Source organism: Daldinia decipiens (assembly GCF_022478715.1).
Source record: "Daldinia decipiens strain CBS 113046 unplaced genomic scaffold F4813scaffold_2, whole genome shotgun sequence".
Classification (NCBI taxonomy): Eukaryota; Fungi; Ascomycota; class Sordariomycetes; order Xylariales; family Hypoxylaceae; genus Daldinia; species Daldinia decipiens.
The window spans coordinates 1204287-1225753 of NW_026054545.1; the positions used below are offsets into that span (position 1 = coordinate 1204287).

The 21467-nt window shown below is 45.5% G+C and overlaps 8 protein-coding genes across 8 annotated transcripts; 2 read left to right on the forward strand and 6 right to left on the reverse strand.

Moving 5' to 3' along the window:
• Positions 1 to 1689: 1689 nt before the first annotated feature.
• On the reverse strand, positions 1690 to 2712 carry F4813DRAFT_105071 (putative integral membrane protein). Its single transcript, XM_049238433.1, has 3 exons — positions 2591 to 2712; positions 2006 to 2502; positions 1690 to 1943 (listed from the first exon to the last, which is right to left on the reverse strand). The coding sequence occupies exons 2-3, from the start codon at positions 2295 to 2297 to the stop codon at positions 1744 to 1746; spliced, it is 492 nt and encodes a 163-aa protein (XP_049104296.1). The 5' UTR covers positions 2298 to 2502; positions 2591 to 2712; the 3' UTR covers positions 1690 to 1743.
• A 911-nt stretch (positions 2713 to 3623) lies between these two features.
• F4813DRAFT_396971 (uncharacterized protein) lies at positions 3624 to 4358 on the reverse strand (the record flags this gene model as incomplete). The annotated part of the gene is made up of 2 exons (XM_049247892.1): positions 3624 to 4152; positions 4205 to 4358. The coding sequence occupies 2 exons, from the start codon at positions 4356 to 4358 to the stop codon at positions 3866 to 3868; spliced, it is 441 nt and encodes a 146-aa protein (XP_049104297.1). The 3' UTR covers positions 3624 to 3865.
• Positions 4359 to 5196: 838 nt separating this feature from the next.
• On the forward strand, positions 5197 to 5766 carry F4813DRAFT_385046 (uncharacterized protein; the record flags this gene model as incomplete). The annotated part of the gene is made up of 2 exons (XM_049246190.1): positions 5197 to 5499; positions 5551 to 5766. 2 exons carry the CDS (start codon positions 5197 to 5199, stop codon positions 5764 to 5766), a joined length of 519 nt encoding a protein of 172 aa, XP_049104298.1.
• On the reverse strand, positions 5761 to 8103 carry F4813DRAFT_105197 (uncharacterized protein). The gene is made up of 3 exons (XM_049238435.1): positions 7807 to 8103; positions 7445 to 7740; positions 5761 to 7379 (listed from the first exon to the last, which is right to left on the reverse strand). The coding sequence occupies exons 1-3, from the start codon at positions 7858 to 7860 to the stop codon at positions 5978 to 5980; spliced, it is 1752 nt and encodes a 583-aa protein (XP_049104299.1). The 5' UTR covers positions 7861 to 8103; the 3' UTR covers positions 5761 to 5977.
• Positions 8104 to 9425, reverse strand: F4813DRAFT_105196 (alpha/beta-hydrolase). Its single transcript, XM_049238434.1, has one exon. The coding sequence runs from the start codon at positions 9320 to 9322 to the stop codon at positions 8348 to 8350; it is 975 nt and encodes a 324-aa protein (XP_049104300.1). The 5' UTR covers positions 9323 to 9425; the 3' UTR covers positions 8104 to 8347.
• F4813DRAFT_344190 (ABC-2 type transporter-domain-containing protein) lies at positions 9399 to 14792 on the reverse strand. Its single transcript, XM_049241632.1, has 2 exons — positions 10029 to 14792; positions 9399 to 9961 (listed from the first exon to the last, which is right to left on the reverse strand). Exons 1-2 carry the CDS (start codon positions 14463 to 14465, stop codon positions 9932 to 9934), a joined length of 4467 nt encoding a protein of 1488 aa, XP_049104301.1. The 5' UTR covers positions 14466 to 14792; the 3' UTR covers positions 9399 to 9931.
• Positions 14793 to 18366: 3574 nt separating this feature from the next.
• F4813DRAFT_105324 (casein kinase II regulatory subunit-domain-containing protein) lies at positions 18367 to 19668 on the reverse strand. Its single transcript, XM_049238436.1, has 2 exons — positions 19341 to 19668; positions 18367 to 19288 (listed from the first exon to the last, which is right to left on the reverse strand). The coding sequence occupies exons 1-2, from the start codon at positions 19497 to 19499 to the stop codon at positions 18449 to 18451; spliced, it is 999 nt and encodes a 332-aa protein (XP_049104302.1). The 5' UTR covers positions 19500 to 19668; the 3' UTR covers positions 18367 to 18448.
• Positions 19669 to 20203: 535 nt separating this feature from the next.
• On the forward strand, positions 20204 to 21439 carry F4813DRAFT_344197 (Clavaminate synthase-like protein). Its single transcript, XM_049241633.1, has one exon. The coding sequence runs from the start codon at positions 20283 to 20285 to the stop codon at positions 21387 to 21389; it is 1107 nt and encodes a 368-aa protein (XP_049104303.1). The 5' UTR covers positions 20204 to 20282; the 3' UTR covers positions 21390 to 21439.
• The last annotated feature ends 28 nt before the right edge of the window (positions 21440 to 21467 follow it).

A 21467-nucleotide genomic window follows, 5' to 3' on the forward strand; every position in this document is an offset into this window, starting at 1 on the left:
CATCATTTTTCCACGTTCGAAAGCCTTGTTCGATTCGCTCTAGCTTATTCGTCCCTGCCCAATATTGTATACGGAATAGTAATGTTCGAAACTTTTTAAATTGGTAGATCTCCAGTAAAGCAAAGCTGGTATAGAATTGTGAGATATAAACAGGCTCTTTGTTACTTGAGTCTACGCATCTCCACATGATGGAGATATTTGCAAGGTATGGCATTGCGCTAACGAGGAAAACCAGTCGCTAAGCGCTTATTCTGGCGCATATTTATTTTCTTTCAACTTGAGTATCTCAGGAAACTTGTTAGCATCGTATCCGAAAACTACGTCGGGTTTCGGGACCCTCAATGTGTTGTTCCCCTTTTCCGGGGGGCAATTCTGGCTTATATATAGGGTCTTGAGAGCATATTCAAGCTTCGATTCTATAGGACCTTTAGGATCTCTAGCCTAATAGACATGAACGTTATCATCATCACCACTATTGGGATCTTTAGTATTTGAGGGACTAGTATCATTGCGAGCCGTTGGATCCACAGAAGTATTGAGGTGTTGAGAAGTCATACGACCCGCGGGGGAGTTGGGATAAGACGGAAACTTTCGCGCTCCCAACCCCAAACCAATATTACGTCTGATATTAAAGGCTATAACAAGCTCATTCATCAGATAAGCTTCGTACGTTCCCTTCAGAGCAGCGTTCAAATCATCTTGATGTGTGTCGACTATATTGTCAAGGATGTCATCCATTGGACAAGCATTAATTTCGTCTAGGTGCCTCCGAATCCAGTCTGGAAATAACATATAGCGATCTCGTGTTTTAATTTAATTACTATCGAGAACTCTCATCCGCGCATGCGCATCCGGCAAATCATCTGCCTTACGCTTAGACGAGGGTTTAGAAGCTATTGTGATACAGTCCGGGGCAGTGTATGTTGAGTAGGTTTTGACTGAAGGTGGTGATTCTAGGTCTTCGGTATCAAGCCAAGCAGCTATTCTCAGATCTCTCCTAGATTTTAACTCCTTAACAGAGAGTAATTGATAATCAATCTTCTCAATAGGGGATAATTAGGAATCGATACTTTCGACGAAAGGTGATCGAGCGTCTGTTCTCTCAACAGCATGTGATTGAGAGTTGATATTCTCGATGAAAAGTGATTGAGGTAAGAATGAGGTACGAGCTATTTGGGACGGTTCTTCCAATTTCCCCCGCGCAGGTGAGAATATTCTTGACGAAGAACGTAATTTGGGCTTTTTTATGCGGAAAGAATTGGCAGTAGATGAGTTGCTACGCGATCGCTTCTAGATAGGGAATCAAGACCAAGCGGCAGTTATTGACAAGTTTGGGGGCCCACGATGGATTTAAATATAGGAGAGTAGTATATTTCGTACTAATATATGGGATAAATATGATAAGAACTTACTTATAAATGACCTATTAAAAATGTTGTTTGGACTTTGAATTCGAGTAAAAAACAGATGCAATTATGTGAAGTTGAAAAAGACATGTTGTTGCTTGGGGAGAAAAGGCCTACCTTAATATTACAAGTCACTAAGATCTTGAGTGTCATTCAATGGAGATGTTACTTGAAACAGTTAATAAGTATCGTGCTATTTTATTTGTATGGCAAAGTAGAAAGCTTTTAAAAGATTTTGGTTTAATCTTCACTTAAATCGGTAATTTCAAATGACAAAAGTCTTGTTGAACATGAATGCACTTATACAAAGCTTATCGCCTCCTGGCGTATAAACTCTTTACTCAAAGAGTAATTTGTGGGTGGCAACAATACAGCAAACCCAAGCTGCTAGATCAACGGTAAGGCTCCGCCACACATGGATGTAAAGCCAGCGCTCTAGCTCAGCGACATTCTTCCCCTTCGCGTCTCCCCGAAGAGCTCGGATAGGGGGGATAATGAAGGGGGCCCATATCAGATGCCCCAAGGCAAAGAGGAGGCCTTTTGAAGTGTTATTGAACTTGTTCCTTCGATAATTTATATAGAATTTCAAGGGTTATTACCTGCAGTGTACCAGGGGTGTGCACCTCTATCACGAAGGATGGTGCCAGGAGAGTATCGCAAAATTGCGCCGCATGAAAAGACAGTGGCAGAGAGAAGGCCGAGTACTCTAGGGACACCGCGATTAAAAAAGGTGGTAAAGTAGGAGGGCAATAGTTGATTGCTTAATAATCGCAAGTCCGGCTTACGGAATAGGGTGAGGAACTCGTACTGGTCCCAAGCAAACCACAAAGAGCAAGTAGTTGATATGACTGGGATAAAAGGCAGTATTGTCGAAAGACTCGTGTTGTCCATGGTAAATGATGCTAGGAAAGTTCGAGGTTGCTAGTAGCTTAGGTAGGTTACCTTTGGACGGGTTAAAGATTGTGGGCCGAATGGACAAATAAATAAATCTCTTAAGACCGAGTAGACATGTATTTGTTAATACCTAGGTACCTAAGCAACATGGTGGAAGAACCTTCCCTGGGATAGGTGTAGGTGCCTTATTTACTTAAGATAACTGGTAAATGGTACGCGGTAGTATCCGATAATTAATATATGCACAGTGTGATACAATGTTGTGTAGGACAAATAGTCATACTACCTACCTAAGCAAGGGAGCTCATTTCTTTTATCCAATTCGTAGCCGACATTTAGAAATAGGTTGTCTTCTCTCCGACTCCTGCCTGTACAGATAGCTGTAAGTAAATACTATCACAATAAGGCTGCCGCAACGTTGTGCCATTTTTAGGATAGGGATGATGATGATGATAACGTTTACGTCTATTAAAGCTATAGTGTGTTGGTCCGTGCCCACGGGCCGCAACGCAAGTGGGTTCGAATCCCACTATGGTCAAACCAAAAACGGTCCAACTCAGGTTTTTCCTTAGGCACTACCGGGCGCTGAAAGTAATTCCATCTCCGTTATAAAAAGGCGTGTTTAACAGTTTTTCCCCTAATAAAAAGTTGGCTATCTAGCGCCGGCGCTAACCAGGTAGAGTAATGTTATAGGCAGGTTGGGGCTAGGGATAGGAAATAGAAGATCTTTTATGTCAAGCGAAACTCTAGCTCTGTCTCCCTTTGAAAGAGGTACTCTAGACGTCTAGAGCGCCATAGATGCGCCTGCTGTAGCTACCTAGCTTATAGCCACCAATAGACGTTAACGTTCTCATCATCATATTAAAGCTATAGCTAAGTAGCTACAACAAGCGTATTAATAGCGCTATTAAAACGTTTAAAGTACTTTCTTTAAAATTAAATAAAGCTAGAGTTCCTCTTAACATAAGAGATCCCCCGCTTCCTATTTATAAACATCCCCAGCCCCTTACTTAGCTAGCGCCAATACCAAGTAGTCGACTTTAACCAAGGGAAAACCCGTCGAATATGCCTTCTTATAACGAAAATGGAACCACCCTCAACGTCCGGTAGTGCCTAAGGTAAAAAAAAAAACCTGAGTTGGACCGTTTTTGGTTAAACTATAATAGGATTTGAACCTATTTATGTTACGATATGTAAACACGGACCAACACACATCCAGGCGTTAAATCACTATGCCATGTGAGCAATTATCGACAGTATGTTGGACGGCATAAGTGAAATGGGGGTGGGGGCGGAAAGATAAAGCAAAGCAACTCAAAATATTAGTTTTACGGCTGTAAGATTGTTGGTTGGCACCAATTATTCCCCCTGTATGGTAAAACGTAACACAAAAAATATTATGCCACAATATAGAAGTGCTTTGTTCTGCTGATGAGCTAACTACTAGGTACCTAGGTAGGTAAACGAGCGTCTAAAAATATCTGATAAGACCAGTCCCGAGATTGTCCTACAACGTCCTACAGCTTGTACTACTTCCTGGAGGCTTCTGCATATTCAAGCCTCGGTTACTTCGGCATGTTTACAACTTCGCCAGTCTCCAACAAGTATGGAGTCGAATATCCTAGAGAAACCAACGCCTTCGTGGAATCAACCCAATCATCCTGGTCCTTGACTGCTACTGGCCACTCTGGATCCGACGTGACATTCTTGATGGTTTGCACGTCAGGGATTGTGTACTCAATGAAGCAGTCAAAGTCGGCGAAGTCCCAAGTAGGTCGGAACTTTCCAACTTCTTGCTTGACAGCCTCATTGAGAACAGCCGGTGTCACGAAGTAGGCATCAGGTGTAAGCGCTACAGGAAGCTCAAGGCATGCACGAGTAAGGAGCACCTACGAGCGAATAACCAAGGACACCGTGCCTCTTGAAGATAGGTATGGCAATTGGGAGATGTTCTTCAACCATCCATTTTATGAAAGCTTCGTGAGTGTGTTCCGGCTTGCGGTAATGGGAAACTGTGTATTTGAGAGGTTTTCCTTGATTCTCGGGAGCCTGAGCCATGTTGGTTATTTTGCAATGTAGGAAACAGGTATAGGATTTATGTGATTATGCTAGTTGTGAAAGAAAGGATGTGAAAAAAGAAAGGTAAAAGTGTGAAGAAAGGGAATTTCATGTTATTTAAATATAAAATATTATCCTGTTAATTAAAACATAAGTATTAACATAAAGCTAAGTACCTAATATATTAAAAAAAGCAACTTAAATTTAAAAAATAATATGTATTTTTATATTTTAAATATTTTATATTAGTATTTAAAAATCTATTGTTATATTATTGTTTTCTTTTAATTTAAATAAAAGTATAATATAAATATTATAATATAATAACTCTCACGGTTAAGAGTCACGATGTTATCTGCCTCCGCCAGATAACATCATGACTTAGTACCTGAGTTAAAACCCTATGGAAGAACAGGTTGCAATTATTGGTAGCAGCTGTCGATTTCCTGGTGGTTCCAATTCTCCGAGCAAGCTATGGGAACTTTTGAAGAATCCTATTGATCTCGTAACGGGGATCCCGCAAAGCCGGTTTAATTCTGTTGGATTTTATCATGAAAATGCTGAGCATCCTGGCATCTGTACACCCACCTCTTGAATTTTGGCTCTAGCTAACACCTATGAATACTACTTAGACAACGAACGTGACGAAAGCCTACCTCCTTAAAGAGGACTCCTTTGCCTTTGGCAATGACTTTTTCAACATCAGCGCTAGAGAAGCCGAAGCGATGGAGCCCCGGCAGCGTATAACCATAGAAATTGTTTATAAAGACATTAAAGAAAGCATTGGAGGATGGTGACGATATAGAAAGCATAGTACGGAATACAGGTGTCAATCAATATGGCCAGGCTGATTGCAAACGCGACAGAAACTGCTGAAAAAACGGCCTTGTCGTCGACGGGGTCATTATTACAGCCTCGAGGCACACAGCAGACAGTTAATTGGGATCTTGAAATTGCAAGCATGATTGATCGACTTCCTCAGTCTAGCCCGATTTCCCCAACGCCCAACAAGAGGCTCCTAAATGAAAGCAGTGGCCTTGTGGTCGTCTTAACAGGCGTTACGGAATTTATCGGAACGCATCTACTGTCACGTCTCATACAAGACTCAAGAGTAGTAAAAAGTCACAAGGTCGTCGAATATGTCGGTAACCTCTCAGACGTTAGCCCTGGGTTCTCAGACTCCTAATTTAAGTCGCTGATCGAACACGCTTATGCCATTATCCACAATGGCGCCGATGTATATCTCTTAAAGACCTACCAATCCCTACTACGGGCATTACCACGCATTGGGCAGAAGGATGTTACAGGACAATGGGACTTCGTCACGGCCGAGGATGTGGCGAGGGATATAGCCGAGTCGGTCATTGGATCTACCATGGGTCATATCAATTCGGCACAGCGAGCATAACATAATTTGTCTGCACGCTTCGTCAACCACTGCAGTCAATTGAAGATTCCACATTGAAGATTCCACACGCAGAACTCAGGGAATATCTCCAAGACATGGCTGGAGGGCCCCTACGAGAAATCGAAATGAAGGAATGGTTAACAGCGGCACGTGAAAAGGGGCTTCACCCTTTAGTGCACGAGTTATTCATGGCGTTCGATAAGGGGGGACTTTACCACCCCTCGGATATACCCCAGAACAAATCCTCAGTTTCGTCAAGCCACCATCCCTTCCAGTACTTCCATCGAGTTGCACAATCTTGCACCTTCTCCACGGTTCTCGTATCCCATATTTCAATAGACCGAGCCACCTTGGAGTCCCAAATATCTCCCCCGCGAAGGACAGCAGGCCACCGATAATCGATCACGACTTTATCCTCGCTCCAGGCCCATACGACCCACAGTCCCCGCCGTGCGCCGTGATCCTCGCAGATGACCAAGCTCTGGAGGGCGCAACCGTGCTTGCGGGACTGGATGTACTGGAACATTCTTATCACGCCGTGCTTATTGAGTACGTCTTTTACGCCGTAGCCATTGTGGATGAATGTGCGGAGGTGTTGCAGCGGTCGCAGCCTCGCGATAGCGTCCAGGTACCCAGGCCAGCCACTACTAGGGGTGGGGTGGTCGTCGTCGGGGTGGTGGTCACGGGGAATATCCAAGCCGAGCCAGGCCAGCCGTGTACATATGCTGAGTTGTTCTATATCGGATACCGAGAGTCCCGGCCCCGCACCGGGCTCTATCGTATGGAAACGTAACTTCCGTAAGCTGGTGGCATTCTGTGCACTGCGACTGAGGTATTCCATCAGCGCGGCCGACTGGTATCCGGTTAGAGATAGCTGAGGCACACTGATAGTAAACGGGATTTTCCCGGGGGGCAGGCTTGATGTATTGGGTTGTTTAGGTTTATACATATAAGTGGCTAGTTTGAGCGTTTGAAGAGATGGGAGAGATTGGCCCGCGAGTCTTTCCGCCAACCTCTCTATTATAGAAGTGCTAACTAGGCTCAGTGACTCCAGCTGAGACCACGGTATTAAACTCCACTGGGACCAGGCTTGGTCCGAGACGGAAAAGTCGCCATGCAGAGCTAGGGATTTGAGATGGGGCGTTATAGGGGCGATATTCTCTAAGGCGCGGCAGCTCTCATACTCGTAGTTAATACAGATGTAGCCGATAGATTCCGAATCTGGGAGCTCCAAACACAAGTGTTCCAGGTTCTTATGGGGTCTCAGTAGAGTAGCTACTTGACGGGATGGTGATATGGGGGATTGGGCACTTTTCCAAAGCCCGTAGTTATCGTATGGTCGGTGAACGAGTGCAATCCGCAGGGAAGTCAAGCTTGAATGGGACGCAGACTCCTGAGATTTGGATGAGGCCAGAATAGAGACATCCAGGGTCTTACAGTCCAGTGTGTGGACGTAATTTTGCAAGGTCACTGTGACATTCCGGCCGATATAGTTTGAATCATAGAACAAAGCGTTTCTGAACTCATTCATAGGTAAGGACTCTTGGCTGTCGTGAGTTGTTCGGTCATGACTTATTCCCGCATTCGGATGCGCATTTTGATCCCCACCAACACTGCCAGATACCCGATGTAAGCTTATCTGAAAATTAACATGATATGGGCGGGCTATCATGCCTACCTAACATGCTTGAGATTATGAAGCCGAGACAATAGTGTTTTAAGGCCCAGGGCCCACTCACTTGTCACCTCGGGGAACCCGATGCGAATCACGACTTCACGAATGTATTGATGTAGGTGTTCATGGGAGTCCAGAAACTCCAAGTGGTCTAGAGCTAATTCGTAGGGTTCTGATAAAGTGTCGGCTTCAAAGACAAGCCGCCTAAACAAAATGGACGCAGCTAGCTGATGCCATGCCTTGCAGGTTAAACTGGCATTCTTGAGTGTAAGAAGTAATGGCTCATCGACCTCACGCAGCTATGAAGTATTGAAGTATCATTACTGAGCAGATGAATTACAACATGGGCTTGGCTTAAGACTAACCTTGTCGAATATGAGCTCTTGGAGTTCGATACTCAAATCTGCGAACCCTGCCATGATAACGCCGATTCCCAAGCTTCGATCCGGGAATAGGGCATACTAATAGCTGATATACAACTGATTTCAAGTAATCTCTGTTGACGATGAGTGGAGAAGATGAGATTTTATTCAACATTCTTGAAAGCAGTGGGGTCCTAGCGGCTCGATGGGATACTCTCATTGGACTTACTATCTATTTCAATATTTCGATATCTGTTTATCAGAGGGAGGCATATCTTATTCCAGCAACTCACTTGCATATCGAAGCTGTTGTTTGTCATTTGACCTGAATTTCTACGTTGATTGTAGATTTCATGCTATGTCTTAAAACATAACTGAATAATCCGTGATCTGTTAGGATTCTAGACGAGACATCTAGAACGAAAATATTTGCGGTATCTTTTGCCACGGGCTTCCATAGGTACCTAGGTAGCCAGGTTCAGAGTTTACTGCGGAACAGCGAGGTTTTCATGCGTTCTGGTTCCACCTCTTGCTATGATCTACCTCACCCAAAATGCATCTGTGCGAACTCGGCGATCTCATTGTTGAATCTCTCCGGCTCTTCGTAAAACAGCCAGTGGCCAGAGTCGAATACTGATATCTTTGCCGTTCCAGGGCGTTTCGACTCGATTTGCCTTACGGTCTCCTTCATGCCTTCGAGAGGGAAACAACCTGTTCTTCGACCTGCCACGACTAGAGTAGGCAAGATGATATCCGCGATAGCTTCACGGTGATCGTAGCGCGTGTGGTCGGCTAGCAGCTTCGCTAGCCAAGTTTGGTCACACTGCGCGCTAATGCGCGTAAAGAATTCCTCATCGCGTCGCCGTCGTTCATCCGACAAATCGTCAGTAGTCGGCTCCGGCGCATGTCGGTATCCCAAGCAAGATTGTACTAGACCTAAATGCGCATTGGCCGAATCATATATCCACTCCCGCTGCGCAGCTTGCATGGTTTGCTCGTCGTAACAACCCAGGTGGGATTTCGACGCGTCCCAGTTGCCAAAGGGCGAGCGATCTTGCAATGGCCCCTGATCGACGAACACAAACCCACTGAAGTCGTCGCATCCAAAGAGCTCAACGTAGGTCCATAAGACCGCAGCGCCGATTGAACATCCAACGGGGATAATCTTTACCGTCTTAGTAAGGGTTAAGGAGTCCTTCAAATGAGTAACCAAGGCCCGCAGATCGACAGCTAGACGGGCTACATGATAGCCCCCGAGCGGCCGACTGGAATTTCCGTGACCCCGCATGTCCGGGGCGACGACCCAGTAATCGCGACTCAGGGCTTCGAAATTACGCGTAAAATATGCGCTCGAGCCGCTGAACCCATGCATCAAGAGGATGCACCGCTCGTAGCGACCTTCAAGTGCCACTTTCTCTTGAACTGGTAGCGAGGTCTGGAAGGCGAGAGTGCAGCCATCATTGGCTATACAGTGCTCGTATTGCATTCCGGGATCTGCCTTATTTGCCTTATTTGCCATGGTTATTAAACGATATCCCAGGATGATGTATACCTTAGGTGGGCATGTTAAGTGTTACTTGGTGCAAATCCTAAAGATTCAATTATCGGTTGGTTGATGAAGCAAAACGTAAATCTCTCTTTCTGCAAATTACTTTTTATCGAATTGTAGTGGATAACATAATATTGTACAGTAATCTCATATCTCTAACCTAATAACTTATTTGCCCCCTTTTTCACAAAACTTCATCATCTTTCATACATAGAAAGCTTACATAGTAGGTCAAATCTTAGGATGCTTCGGACATACGCGGAACCTGGATCTATAATAGTATGCGCTACTACATACTGGTGCTTGAATTATAACTTTATATGCTTGATCTAATATTAACGAACTTGAATATAATGATGTATGATGTATGATGTAAATGGCTATCTCGCCTGATGCTTGATATAAGTGTTCCTCGTCTATTCCCAACTCCGATCTCGTAAAATGTACACCAATTCTTCGTCTACCCGACATCGTCGTTCGTCTTTCGTCTTGCCCTCTTCCTCAGCCTAAAATTCGTTGATAGTCACATGAGCTAAATGGCATCGTACATCTCACACGTCTCTCTCCATTCGTCGTACATCAACGTCGGTTAAAGTTCAGGAACCGTCCCTATATAGTAATATTAGCACTTGTACAAAACACCCAAATAATGCAAGGAGTCAAGGCCAAAACTTACCGCACAGAATAAGATAATCATATTGCTGCCCACGAAAGCCAGGAAGATACCAAGGTCCCTCCACCGGTATTCAAACTTGAAGCCTAGTGGCTCGTAGAATTCATTGCCTACTTTATAAGCACAGTACTGGCACAGGCTAGTTGCGTTGTCCACGATGTACCCAGCGCCCTTCTCTAAGAAAGGAGTCATGTACTCGCCACAGGTTTGACCCTCTGGTGCAGTAAATGAGTTGAGCTCCCACGGTTGGCAGGTCACCTTGAGGTCATCCAGAGCAGTAGTCACAGTACCACCGATCAGACGGGTGAACGGGTCCAGCTGATATAGCCACGATCGCCAAAAAGTAGGCATCTGGGGGGCGGGGATTGCAACGCCACAGAACATCGAGAAAGTGATAACAACGAAGGGATCGTACTGGCTAGCGACGAAGGGCGAAGGCGATAGAGCAGCGATACACTGCGCCAGACTGATTGAGAAAAGCTCCGTGATCAAAACCATGAAGTACTGGTAACCGGCTCGCGAGGACTCCGTCTGGAAACCTGGGATGTAGTATAAGGGAAAGAAGAAGATCACGGAACAGAGAATCGAGTAAGGCAATTCGGCAAGTACCATAGCCAAGGTGAAGGTGAATGAGCTGTACATCTTGCTCAACTGTTCGCGGAAGAAGATCGATCGCTTAATAACGAACATCAATTCGACTTGAGGGAGCAGCAAACCGGTCAACACAGTAATCTGGAACATGACGAAGACCTTGTACTGCAATGCCGAACGGGAGTTGTCGAGATTCAGATAGGTTAGACCGGTGAGGAGGGCAATGACAATATGGTTGAAAATGCGTGTGAACAGGTAGTTGGGCGATCGCCAATAGGAGAGATTGGTACGTTTGATGACAACGCTCAATTGGTGCGCAAGGGGTGAAGCGTACTCGCGTTCTAGAGAAAGATCGGTTTTCGCAGCCGCCTCTTTGCGGGACTCTTTAAACTGGGAGATTGTGTCCTTGACGTTAGCTAGCTCAGGGCTGTCGTTCCAGATCTCTGCCCAATCCCGGTTTCCAACTCGAGGAGCACTACCGGCACCAATAGCCTCAAGCATGAATTCTGCAACGTTGTCGGATGGGCCTGCGACAGCACCGTGTCGAGCCAAGTAGTCCCGGAGAATGCATGCATCATTGCCAATGTCACCGAAGTATACGCAACGGCCTCCTCTCTGAAGTAGAAGTAGTCGGTCAAAGTTCTCGAAGAGGGCGGCGTTAGGCTGGTGAATAGTGCAGAGAATAGCTTGTCCAGCAGCAGCAAGCTTCCTTAAGAATCGAACGATATTGAAGGCGCTTTGGCTATCGAGACCCGAAGTTGGTTCATCCAAGAACAGTAGAAGTTGTGGCTTAGCCGCCAGCTCGACACCAATCGTTACACGTTTACGTTGTTCGACAGTAAGACCGGCTTCAGGGGTTCCGATTATACAGTCCGCAATATTTTCCATTTCTAACAGGGCGATAATCTCCTCAACGTAAGCGTACTTCTCTTCGCGCGGTGTCTCGAAGGGCTGTCGTAGGTCGGCCGAGAAACGTAGGGCTTCGCGAACGGTCTGGGTGGGATCGTGCATGTCGAGCTGCTCAGCATACGAGGTAGATCTCTGAAACTCCTTTCCAGGCTTAAGACCGTCAACGAGGATGTCACCAGTGATAACACCAATGTTCTTCCTTGCTGCCAAAACATCCAAGAGCGTTGTCTTTCCGGCGCCAGATGCACCCATAAGAGCAGTGAGTTGACCAGGCTTGCAGTAACCATAAACACTGTTTAGAAGACGGCGAGTGCCACCGGGGACAGGCACGTCATAGTTGAGGTCTTCCCATGTTAGGATGCTACTGGACTCGATCTTCAAAGCAGACCCGGTATCCGCCTCCCTCGACTTCTGGCGTTCTAGCCGCTTTTCGTTAAGGGCGTCGTTCAAGGCCTTTCGTTCGGGATTGGGTTTCGCGAAAACCTTCGCTTGATTGCCACCCATACCATACTTCACAAATTCGCCCAATACGACGTTCATAATGAGGAAGAATATGATGATGGCCATAATAATACCGAAGTTCCTCCACAAATCCTCAGGAGCGTACGAAAATCCTTGCGTAATATAATCGCCACCATTTATATCGAGACTTCCAGGGGTTGAGCCTGCTAGAGTGCAGACTTGATGGCTAATGTTGCCATATGCAGGTCCTGAGGGAATAAGCGACTCGTCCGAACATCTTAATTTGTTTCCACCAAACTCGTTCGCCATCAGGCTGGAAAAGGTAAGACCTAAGGTGTTGATCCAGAAGATCCATCTGAGCCAAACCTGTTGAGACTGATATTGAATAAGATAACCGGAGGTTAGGACGAACAAAGTGATCGTGACGACAGCAAACTTGATAGCATAATCGAAATCAGGGCTGAGACAAGCGATTATACGGAAGTAGAGTGTCATCGAGATGTTTCCAACGAGAATCAGCAGATAAAACGTGAAGAAGGCCCCAGGTGTCCTCGTAAGGTTAGTCATGAAATAGAGGATGATCGAGAACACAAGAATTCGCGTTGCCGAAAAGACCGTGTCCACAAATATCTGTGCTATCCATAATGCCGACGGTCGATGGAAGGCGTATGCTTTATGCTTGTTCACGATCGGCCGGCCCGTCATTGTTGATCCCAATTCAGAGAAAGCTTCGAAGGCATTGAACAAGAGAGCGATGAAGAGAAGACCTCCTTTACTGAAGGCGCTAGCAGATGTTTGTCCCAGGTTGAAGTATAAGGACCCCAGTACCAATGCCATGACAATGGTTCGAATCCAAGATAGAATTATGGTAAGCTTATCCTGGAACTTGATGGCAAACTGTCGTTTCATTAGAGCCCACACCTGCAGGTGGAAACCTATGCTGTAGACAGAATGTTTCGCACCGCCTCGCTTACTCTCGCGTACGGCCACGCGGAAATCATCATGGCGGGCGATCTCTTGTTCGTGCTCCAGCCTAGCCTTGTATTCTGCCATCTCGGCACTCAATTGTTTGGCAAACCGGGAATTCTCGAACGCTTCGGCCAATGTCTCGGGGCTATGTGGGGCATTCTGTGCCGAAAAGCCATCGGAGTATTCGCGCTCGAACTCGTCCGTGCAGCCGGTAATGTAATCGGGTGTAGTCTGTCGGGGTCGCGGGAGGAATCCTAGCCCTTCGAAATAGGCTCGCGCCTCGGAGGTAGGACCAAAGTACACCTGTTTGCCGCCGTCTATAAGTAGGACCTTGTCAAACTGCTTGTAAATATTCTCGGACGCCTGGTAAAGAGACACGAAGGTAGATGTCTTGTACAAGTTGGTTTGGATCCGAAGGGACTTGATAAAGTCGAGAGCCGTGCTAGCATCGAGACCTCGGGTACTGTTATCCCATGATAGAACACAGGCATTTGTGATCATCATCTCAGCAATAGAGACACGCTTCCTCTCTCCACCAGAGACACCACGGACTAGTGCATCACCAACCACGGTCTTCCTCGTGTGCTCGATATTGAACATTTTGAGTAGCATTGTAATAACTTCTTCCTTGAACTTGCTCTTCGAGGTTCCCGCTGGCAGTCTTTTCGAAATCTTGGTGTCAAGCGCAAAATTGAGCGTCTGTTCAACGGTAAGGGTGGCGTGGTGGATGTCGTCCTCCTGGTTGTAGACGGCTTCGCCACGGTATTGCTGGAACTCCTCTGCGGTGAATGGTCCGTAAAGGACCTCCCCGGTAACGCCAGTATAACCCCATCGCTGGTTCGCAATCGACTTCAAGAAAGTCGTGCATCCAGATCCTGGTCTTCCTAGAACAAGAACCATCTCGCCAGGATTCACAACACCCTTAAAATTTTCCAGCAAGGTGACCTCGGTACCTCTGCTACCCTTACCGAGTAGGCTCATCAAAGGAGTCCAGTAGTTCACGAAGTCCTTGAAAGCATCTGGGAATGTTTTCACGAAATTGGCAGTGCCGCCCATGCCCTTGACTGTAAGTCCGTCCCAGTAGACGCCGATATGCTTTGGCTTGATGCCAGCCTCTCTCTCGGCATCTAGCCCTCCTCGTAGAGTTGTCTCCAAATCGAAAGCTTCAATCGACTCTTCAGACCCCGGAGTCTCGAGGGTTGTGAAGCCCCCTTTCTCGGCGTCAGACGCCTTTCGGCTACGGGTACGACTAGCTCTGGACAGCCCAGATAGTTCCCGGCTGAGCTCAGCAAAATCGGCTTCGGCTTGCTCGACGGAGACGCCGGTGTTGATGCGTGAGAAGCCATTGGGGTTGTTCTGTCTCACAGTTTCACGTTGCTCCTCTAAGTCCGTTACGACTGTCGAATCTGTAGATGGCGGCCCAGTAGTTTTAGCCGACGTGAACCCATCGTCATGGTCTTGGGGCGGCTCCCCGGATGTAAACTGCTTTTCTAAATCCTTCTCAGGCATGGCTATGGCCACAACTGTTGTGGGAGTTACCCAGCTTATACGGTTGACCTTAGAAGCCCAGAATATGCGCGAATCTCTTATTAGGAACGTAAATTGGATTTGTAAAAAGTGAATTTAAAAAATGCCTAGGATGACACTAGGTGCTTGAGGATACAACAAGTAATAATCCCACGGTTAGTCGAATGAAGTCCAGGGGGATTTATCGGACTTATCGAGGCTATTCGACTACCTCTCAGGGGGAAGCGAAAGGGAAAGGAATTAGAGGGGAAATAAAAAAATAAAAGAAGTCAGAGACAGAAGGCAAGATAAAAAAAGGATGCATATTTCTTAAGTGAAGGATATATAATAAGAGAAAATGCTGTTTATGGGTTTTGTAATACAACCTTGGAAATCTCCCCTGGCAAACGTACCTAATTGTTAGCAAAATACTTACCCCACATATATCAATGAAGGTACCTAGCTCATCAGCATTTTTGTGTATACATGCGTTGCTTTAGGTACCTAGCTTAACGAGTATTTATTCGGTTGTTTACCTAAATATAGTTGATTTTAAGATATTCGCTTTAACCTTCTAAAACCTTTGAGTCGGAATTTTTAACATTTTGCAATTTGAAAGCTATAATATATAAAGACTTGAAATAATATATTAATATAAATGCTTGACTACGTGTAGACTACTCATGTATCATCAGAAGTGTATGTGGATAAGTAACCTACATGTAGGTATGTAGTATGTAAACAGTCTCTTTCATTATGTAGTGTACCTGGCCGGCAGCCTAATAACTTCCCGAGGCCGAACTTTGGCATTGGGCTTAGCATTAGGACAAGGATTACCAATCAATAGAGCAAAGATATGTGAAGCAACTCCATAAAAAATTCGTTTCATCTGATACCGATTCTTCGCTAGCGGTGTGAAAAGATTAGGCTATGAGTTAAACCGGGTTGCAAGGTATCCTTTTTTTGTATTACCGTCGAATTAAACAACTAACGTGCTTAATGTAACTAACCGCTTGATACTACAGCGAGCAGATTAGGACATAGTGGCCCCCACTCTCCGACTAAACTGAAATCCATAGTATATGACAGTGCTGGATTTGACGACTTACTATATCAAAACTCTGAGCCCCTTTTAAGAAACTGATTTCATATCAATGAGTTAAAGAATATATAACAATACGTACAATAAGCAACTGTTTTAATATAGTTGCTTCTAAAGCAAATGAAAAATAGTTTTATCGCAAGAACTATCAAAATTCTAGCCCTACGTTGTACCGTTGACATGTTAATATCAACACCGTGATATATGTACTATGCAGCTATCTTAGTCCCGGAACCTTGTTACTGATAAGATGTGCCGCGTTGGACCGCAGATCGGTTTTTAATGCGTTGAGGTCTTCTTAATTAGTCCATCCGAAGCTCTTCCTATTGGTTGCCCTCGGCTTCCCGTATCCGCACCCCGACTTGTGCATCCCAAAGCCTCGTGGAAAGTGGACACTTTGCCAAGGGTTGCGTGCGCCGTGCGCTGACACTGCGACCAACCACACCTACCGCTGTTTCGACTCATTCGGCCAGTTTAGTCAGCCTTAGTTAGCTTCATTGCCTATGGAATAGGGGGGAAAGGTTTTATGTTATGTATGTACTCCTTAAATTTGTCCGTTGCGGGTGGACCTGTAACAACCCATTTATAATTCGGATACGGGGTCGGAGTCCGGGTACGCTACGGGTTTTTCAACCTCACTAGCTACCTATGTACTAACAATATTCTTCCCCATCTCGGCCTAATTCATAGTTCCGGCAAATATGTAGATGTGATTCGATGATAAGGTTATGAATGATGCAGTGGGACCGTTACATTCGCTTTGCATTTATCTCGATCTATCAAACAATAACTTGACACACGCTCAGTTGCAGTCTTAGTGCTTTGTGTGTTGACATCGGTTCTATGTAGTGTATGTAAGTGTATCTTCGCACCTTTTCCGGGAGAAGGGTCGAGAACATAACCGAAAAACATCCGGTACTAACTACATTGAAATCCTCTAAGATTCCTATGTACATCGTGTATGTATACGATTACCTAGACCACCCCCACGGATTATGTATCCGTGCGTGCGGGTACAAATATTTGAGATCCAACCAGGTAAATTTCCATACGGCTCAGCACTTACTTCGCCACCGACCCAGAAAGATTCAGAGGTCTAGATGCTCCGACTCGCTTGTGAGACAGCTTTGAAATGCATTTCGAAGACGGCAACTTTCTGAGGCCAAAGTCACACATAAGAGTTTTAACTAACGCATATGTTATGTTCCCTTAAACTGCCATAAAACGTGCCTACATGATACATATGCATATATATATATATATATGTAAGCTGCACGTAGTTACATGGAAATGCTTAACCTACATATGTCGTGAAACTGGGCGAGGAGACCCGTGCCAACGGCAAAGTGCTAGCTCATACATAGATGAATAAGTCTATACGCCTATAAAACTAGTCCACGACTGCAGACGATGAAGTTTCATGGTCTCTTGTCTGTTGGAGTAATCAATAGAGTAGATTATGCGATGATGTACTGTGTACAATACAATACGCTCGTTTTGTGTAATAAAACAAGATGCTATTCGGAAAGGACGCTAGCTCGCCTGGGCAGTCATATGTACCGAGGTAGGTACCTAACATATCAAATCAGAATGAGCATCATTCACGTGATCTTTCACCGTTGATCGTCAGGCCCGCATTTCAAATCACGGAATTACTTAATATGGTATATATTCGTACTCTATACATGCTCCCGTGTCCGACTCGGCATCTGCCATCCATAGGTACATACCTTATTTACTAAGCGTAGATTTAATCTATGTATGGATATGGTAGTAGGTAGATACAGGTAAATATATCTTGAAGGGTATATTTTAGCTTGTGATGGCTAATCCTAACACTCCGCATATGGTCCCGAAAGAAACCACAGAGAATGAATAATTCTGTATCATTCTAATAAATTTTCTAGTGGGCCGTCGTGTTGGGGAAATTAACTTGGAAGAGAGCCCCATCTGCTCAGAATTATGGCGAGGATAATAGAGATACTGCATAGTTAATCTAATCTCCGTGAAGTCCCTTGTAGTTATAGTGTAGAAAATTATCTTACATGCATAGGTACCTACGTAGGTATCTAAGGTATATCAATACTATACGAGGTATGTAAGTACCTAGTATGTAGGTACCTTAGGTACATATATATATCCTACCCTTGGTCAGCTCCAACATGTGGCCCTAGGAGATATCTATCAGTGAGCACTTAACCTAGAAACTTAACCAAAATCACATATATGGTCATCTCGTGAGGAACGTTAAGAATTGCTCAATACAGAAATGCTAGGGCTTCTCAAAATATCTCAGTACTAGAGACTTAGGCTAACAACGACTAAATTATGCTGTGCCTTTCAAACCCGTGATAGCTCCGTCACCACGCATGAGAAGGGATTTATTACGCTGTGTGGTGACGATCTATAAGAGCCCTAGACTCCAATTGAGTGCCACGTGCAAACAAGAAGACAAATGACTCAAGTTACATCATATCCACAAGAAACTACCTCGTATGCTTCCTCCGAACTTGTAATCCTCTTTTCCCCTTTTGATGCTAACCAGGCCCCCAAACAAAGACCTGCCTGGATGGAATCAAGCATCGAAATGTTTACCAACGCCGGCCATGCAAGGTAGAAGTATAGGTTTCATTCGTTCCTTTTCCTATCTAGTAGCACGGAGACCTAATAATCTGCGTCGTCTCGTGCTGCTTCTCCGCAAACCAAGGGTGAGACCATAATGAGTACGGAAACTCCGATTACGCTCTTTCGACCTAATGAGATCTGGGACACATCGTGTCTAGTTCGGTCTGTGTTTTGTGCTTCACCTATGGGACTTCTGGCGAGTGGAGATGGTTGCCTCCACCACTACTCTCTGGTCACATCTGCCATTCGACTTGTTCTCTTAAAGCTCTGAGTCTGCCCCATTCGCCTCTATAGCCATAGGGCTTCCCCCTTGGCCATGTCGTCTTCGCGACCGTAGTCTTCGCACAGGCCGACCATTTAAATTCATACTTTCGTCGTCATCGTCGCTATCAGGGTTGGCCTCTGCATGGTGGCGTGCTTCATCTAATTCTGAAATATTATCCGGTTTATCTCGTAGCCACTGCATTCGTGGGCCTGAGCGCGCAACCTCCGAAACACGGAAGCCATAGATACGGGGCTCGTATATCTTGGTGCTGCCCAGCCCAGGTGCGATATTGCATGTGTACATGCCATTAAGCATCTCCTTATCGTCGTCGCTCACGCGCGCATTTGCTAGTACATCAGCACCTCGTTTTGTAAGGTCGTATTCGGGAAAAGTGAGTAAGAAGAGTGCCCCAAACGTGCGGCCGAAAAAAGCACCATCCACAGTCTGGAAACGGCTATTGGGAGGTACGTAGACGTCGAGACAACAAGGACAGAAAAGCTTAACCGTTTCCTCGCCAGGTATATCAGAGAGCCCAACTGGGAGAGTCCGAGACTGTTCACAATGGCTTCGAGGGCATACACCGAAGTGGCCCAGCTCATACTTCTCCGACATCTGTTGAATGCCTGCTCGTGAGCAGATAAAGCGCTGGTGGATTAGGCCGTAGAGCATCTCGGCGGAGGATTCGATAACGGACAGATCACTGGCTATTCGACTATGGTTGCGTCGTTCGCCGTGTCGCGGACGGTCAACACCCTCGATAGATTCGTCCTCCTCATCATCTTCTTCTTCCTCATCCTCTTCATCGTCGTCCTCGGGTTCAACATCGAGTATCATCTGGGGTAGAGGTTAGCAAAACAAAAGCACCCGCACTCTGATTTTAGCTAACCTCCAAAGCTTCCTTATACATCGCGACCTGTGTCTGCAATCCAGTTAGATTGAAATCATCTTCGATAAATTCTTCGGACACTTCTGCGAAATATTCGTGGCCCAGGAGAGAGCAGAAGGAGGAAATCCAAGATTCCGGGGTACCAGATGACGAGGACATTCTGGCAAGAGTAGATGCGCCCGAAGGAATCTCTCGTCTCGAGTAAATTTAACTTGTCTAGGAGTGACGATAGTCAAGAGTCGCAAGATGTAATGTCGAACCGTAGTTACTCGCGGTTAGGGAGACGAGAGAAGAGAGAGCTATGGCACCTGCATGACGCCGATGAAGGCGAGTAAGGAGCGAAGACGAAGGGGAATAGAATAATTTAACAGAAAAAGAGAGATATCTATGCCTAGAGATACCTAGAACAGGTCTCGGCAGATGGATATTGTGCAACAATGGTGAACCAATATTGTGAAATAGTTGTGATGCATGTGTTGTGATAAGTTTTAGCGGGGATGAGAGGAGGGAGAGGCTACCAAAATTGCGATTCAGCCCAGTCTAGCCCAGAATTATGTGCACCGGCGATGAAGTGGTCTGTGCGGGAATAAAAGTAAGGTATAGCAAGTATAGCTACAGTTTCTGCCTACCACCATCTACCGAAATGCTCGTATTAATAGGTATAGCTACTTTCAGGTACTTATGCACCTACGAGCCGCATCAGGCAAGGTCAAGCCAGACTGGTAGGTATGTACATGTAGCCACACAAGTTCTTGCTCTTAAGGTCAAGCCGCAAGCAAAAACAACCTAAGCCTGGTCCGTGCGAATTCCGTTTTCTATCATGCGCCATTGTGCGATATCTCCAACCGTGTCACCACCTAAATTCTTAATCACATTAGGTAATCCTAGTTCCCTCTTAACGAACTTACCTTATACCTTAATCCCCTCTTAAAATCCATCTTCATGTTATCTAAATTTGGACTCGGCTCACGGATAGTCTTGTCTAGACATTCATTCCAATACTACTGGGCTCTATCTCGGTTCCTACCCGCGTCTTCGACAAATCGAAGTTATAGTCAACTCTTAGATATTGCCAACTCAGACTCCCGCAAACAGACCGAGAAGCACAGTTCCCGTGTCGAGTCAATTGTAGGCGATATCGACTTAGATTTGTTTCGTAGAATCGCATGGGTTCCTGAAACTCCGTTGCTTCTTCGAAACTTCCATAATTTACCTGCCATACAAGAATGGTTCCAGCACGGCACTGAAGGTTCTCATACCAGCTTCTCACAGTACATGCGACCCTATGAAGATCTTATCCTACCATATGAGTTCACCGTTCCTCATCCTTCTCCCGAAGGGGACGGCTCAGACGGCAATGCCTTGGCATATTTTCAAACATGGCTTCTTGAGTCCAATAAATATAAGAAGTCGCATTTACCAGTGATCATTGAGGCTATGATTAAATCGTCAAGTGATGACGGCCCTTTTGGAATTTCCTCAAATTTCCAGCAATTCAATGCACCCCTAAGTTTGATTATGAGCGCATCTCAGTTCAATGACACTCAAAGTGAACCCTCCAAGCGCATCACGAATCTCTATGTTACTCAATCCAACCTGAACGATCTACCTAAACCCCTTTTTCAGGACTTACCTGTGCCTGATATTGTCAAATATGCCGGCAAGGGAGATATATATAGTTCGAGCATCTGGCTTGGATTACAGCCCACTTATACCCCTTTACACCGAGATCCGAACCCTAATTTATTCTGCCAGCTGGTAAGCTCAAAAAGAATACGTATTATAGCTCCAGAACAAGGCGATGACATATATGCTCGCGTCCGCAGAGTGCTTGGCTCGTCGGGTAACTCGCGATTCAGGGGCGCGGAAATGATGGAGGGCCGCGAACGCGAATTACTTCATCATGCAGTTTGGGATGAAGATATGATAGATGAGGTATCCCTAAACCCCGGCGATAGCCTATTCATCCCCAAGGGGTGGTGGCATAGCGTTGCTAGTAGTGGCAAGAAGGGTGAGCTGAATACTTCAGTCAACTGGTGGTACAGATAATTACTACATTTTCTACACTCCAAAACTGAATAAAAGAAAAGTTTAATAAGTATTAACTACTTAGTTCCTATACCATGC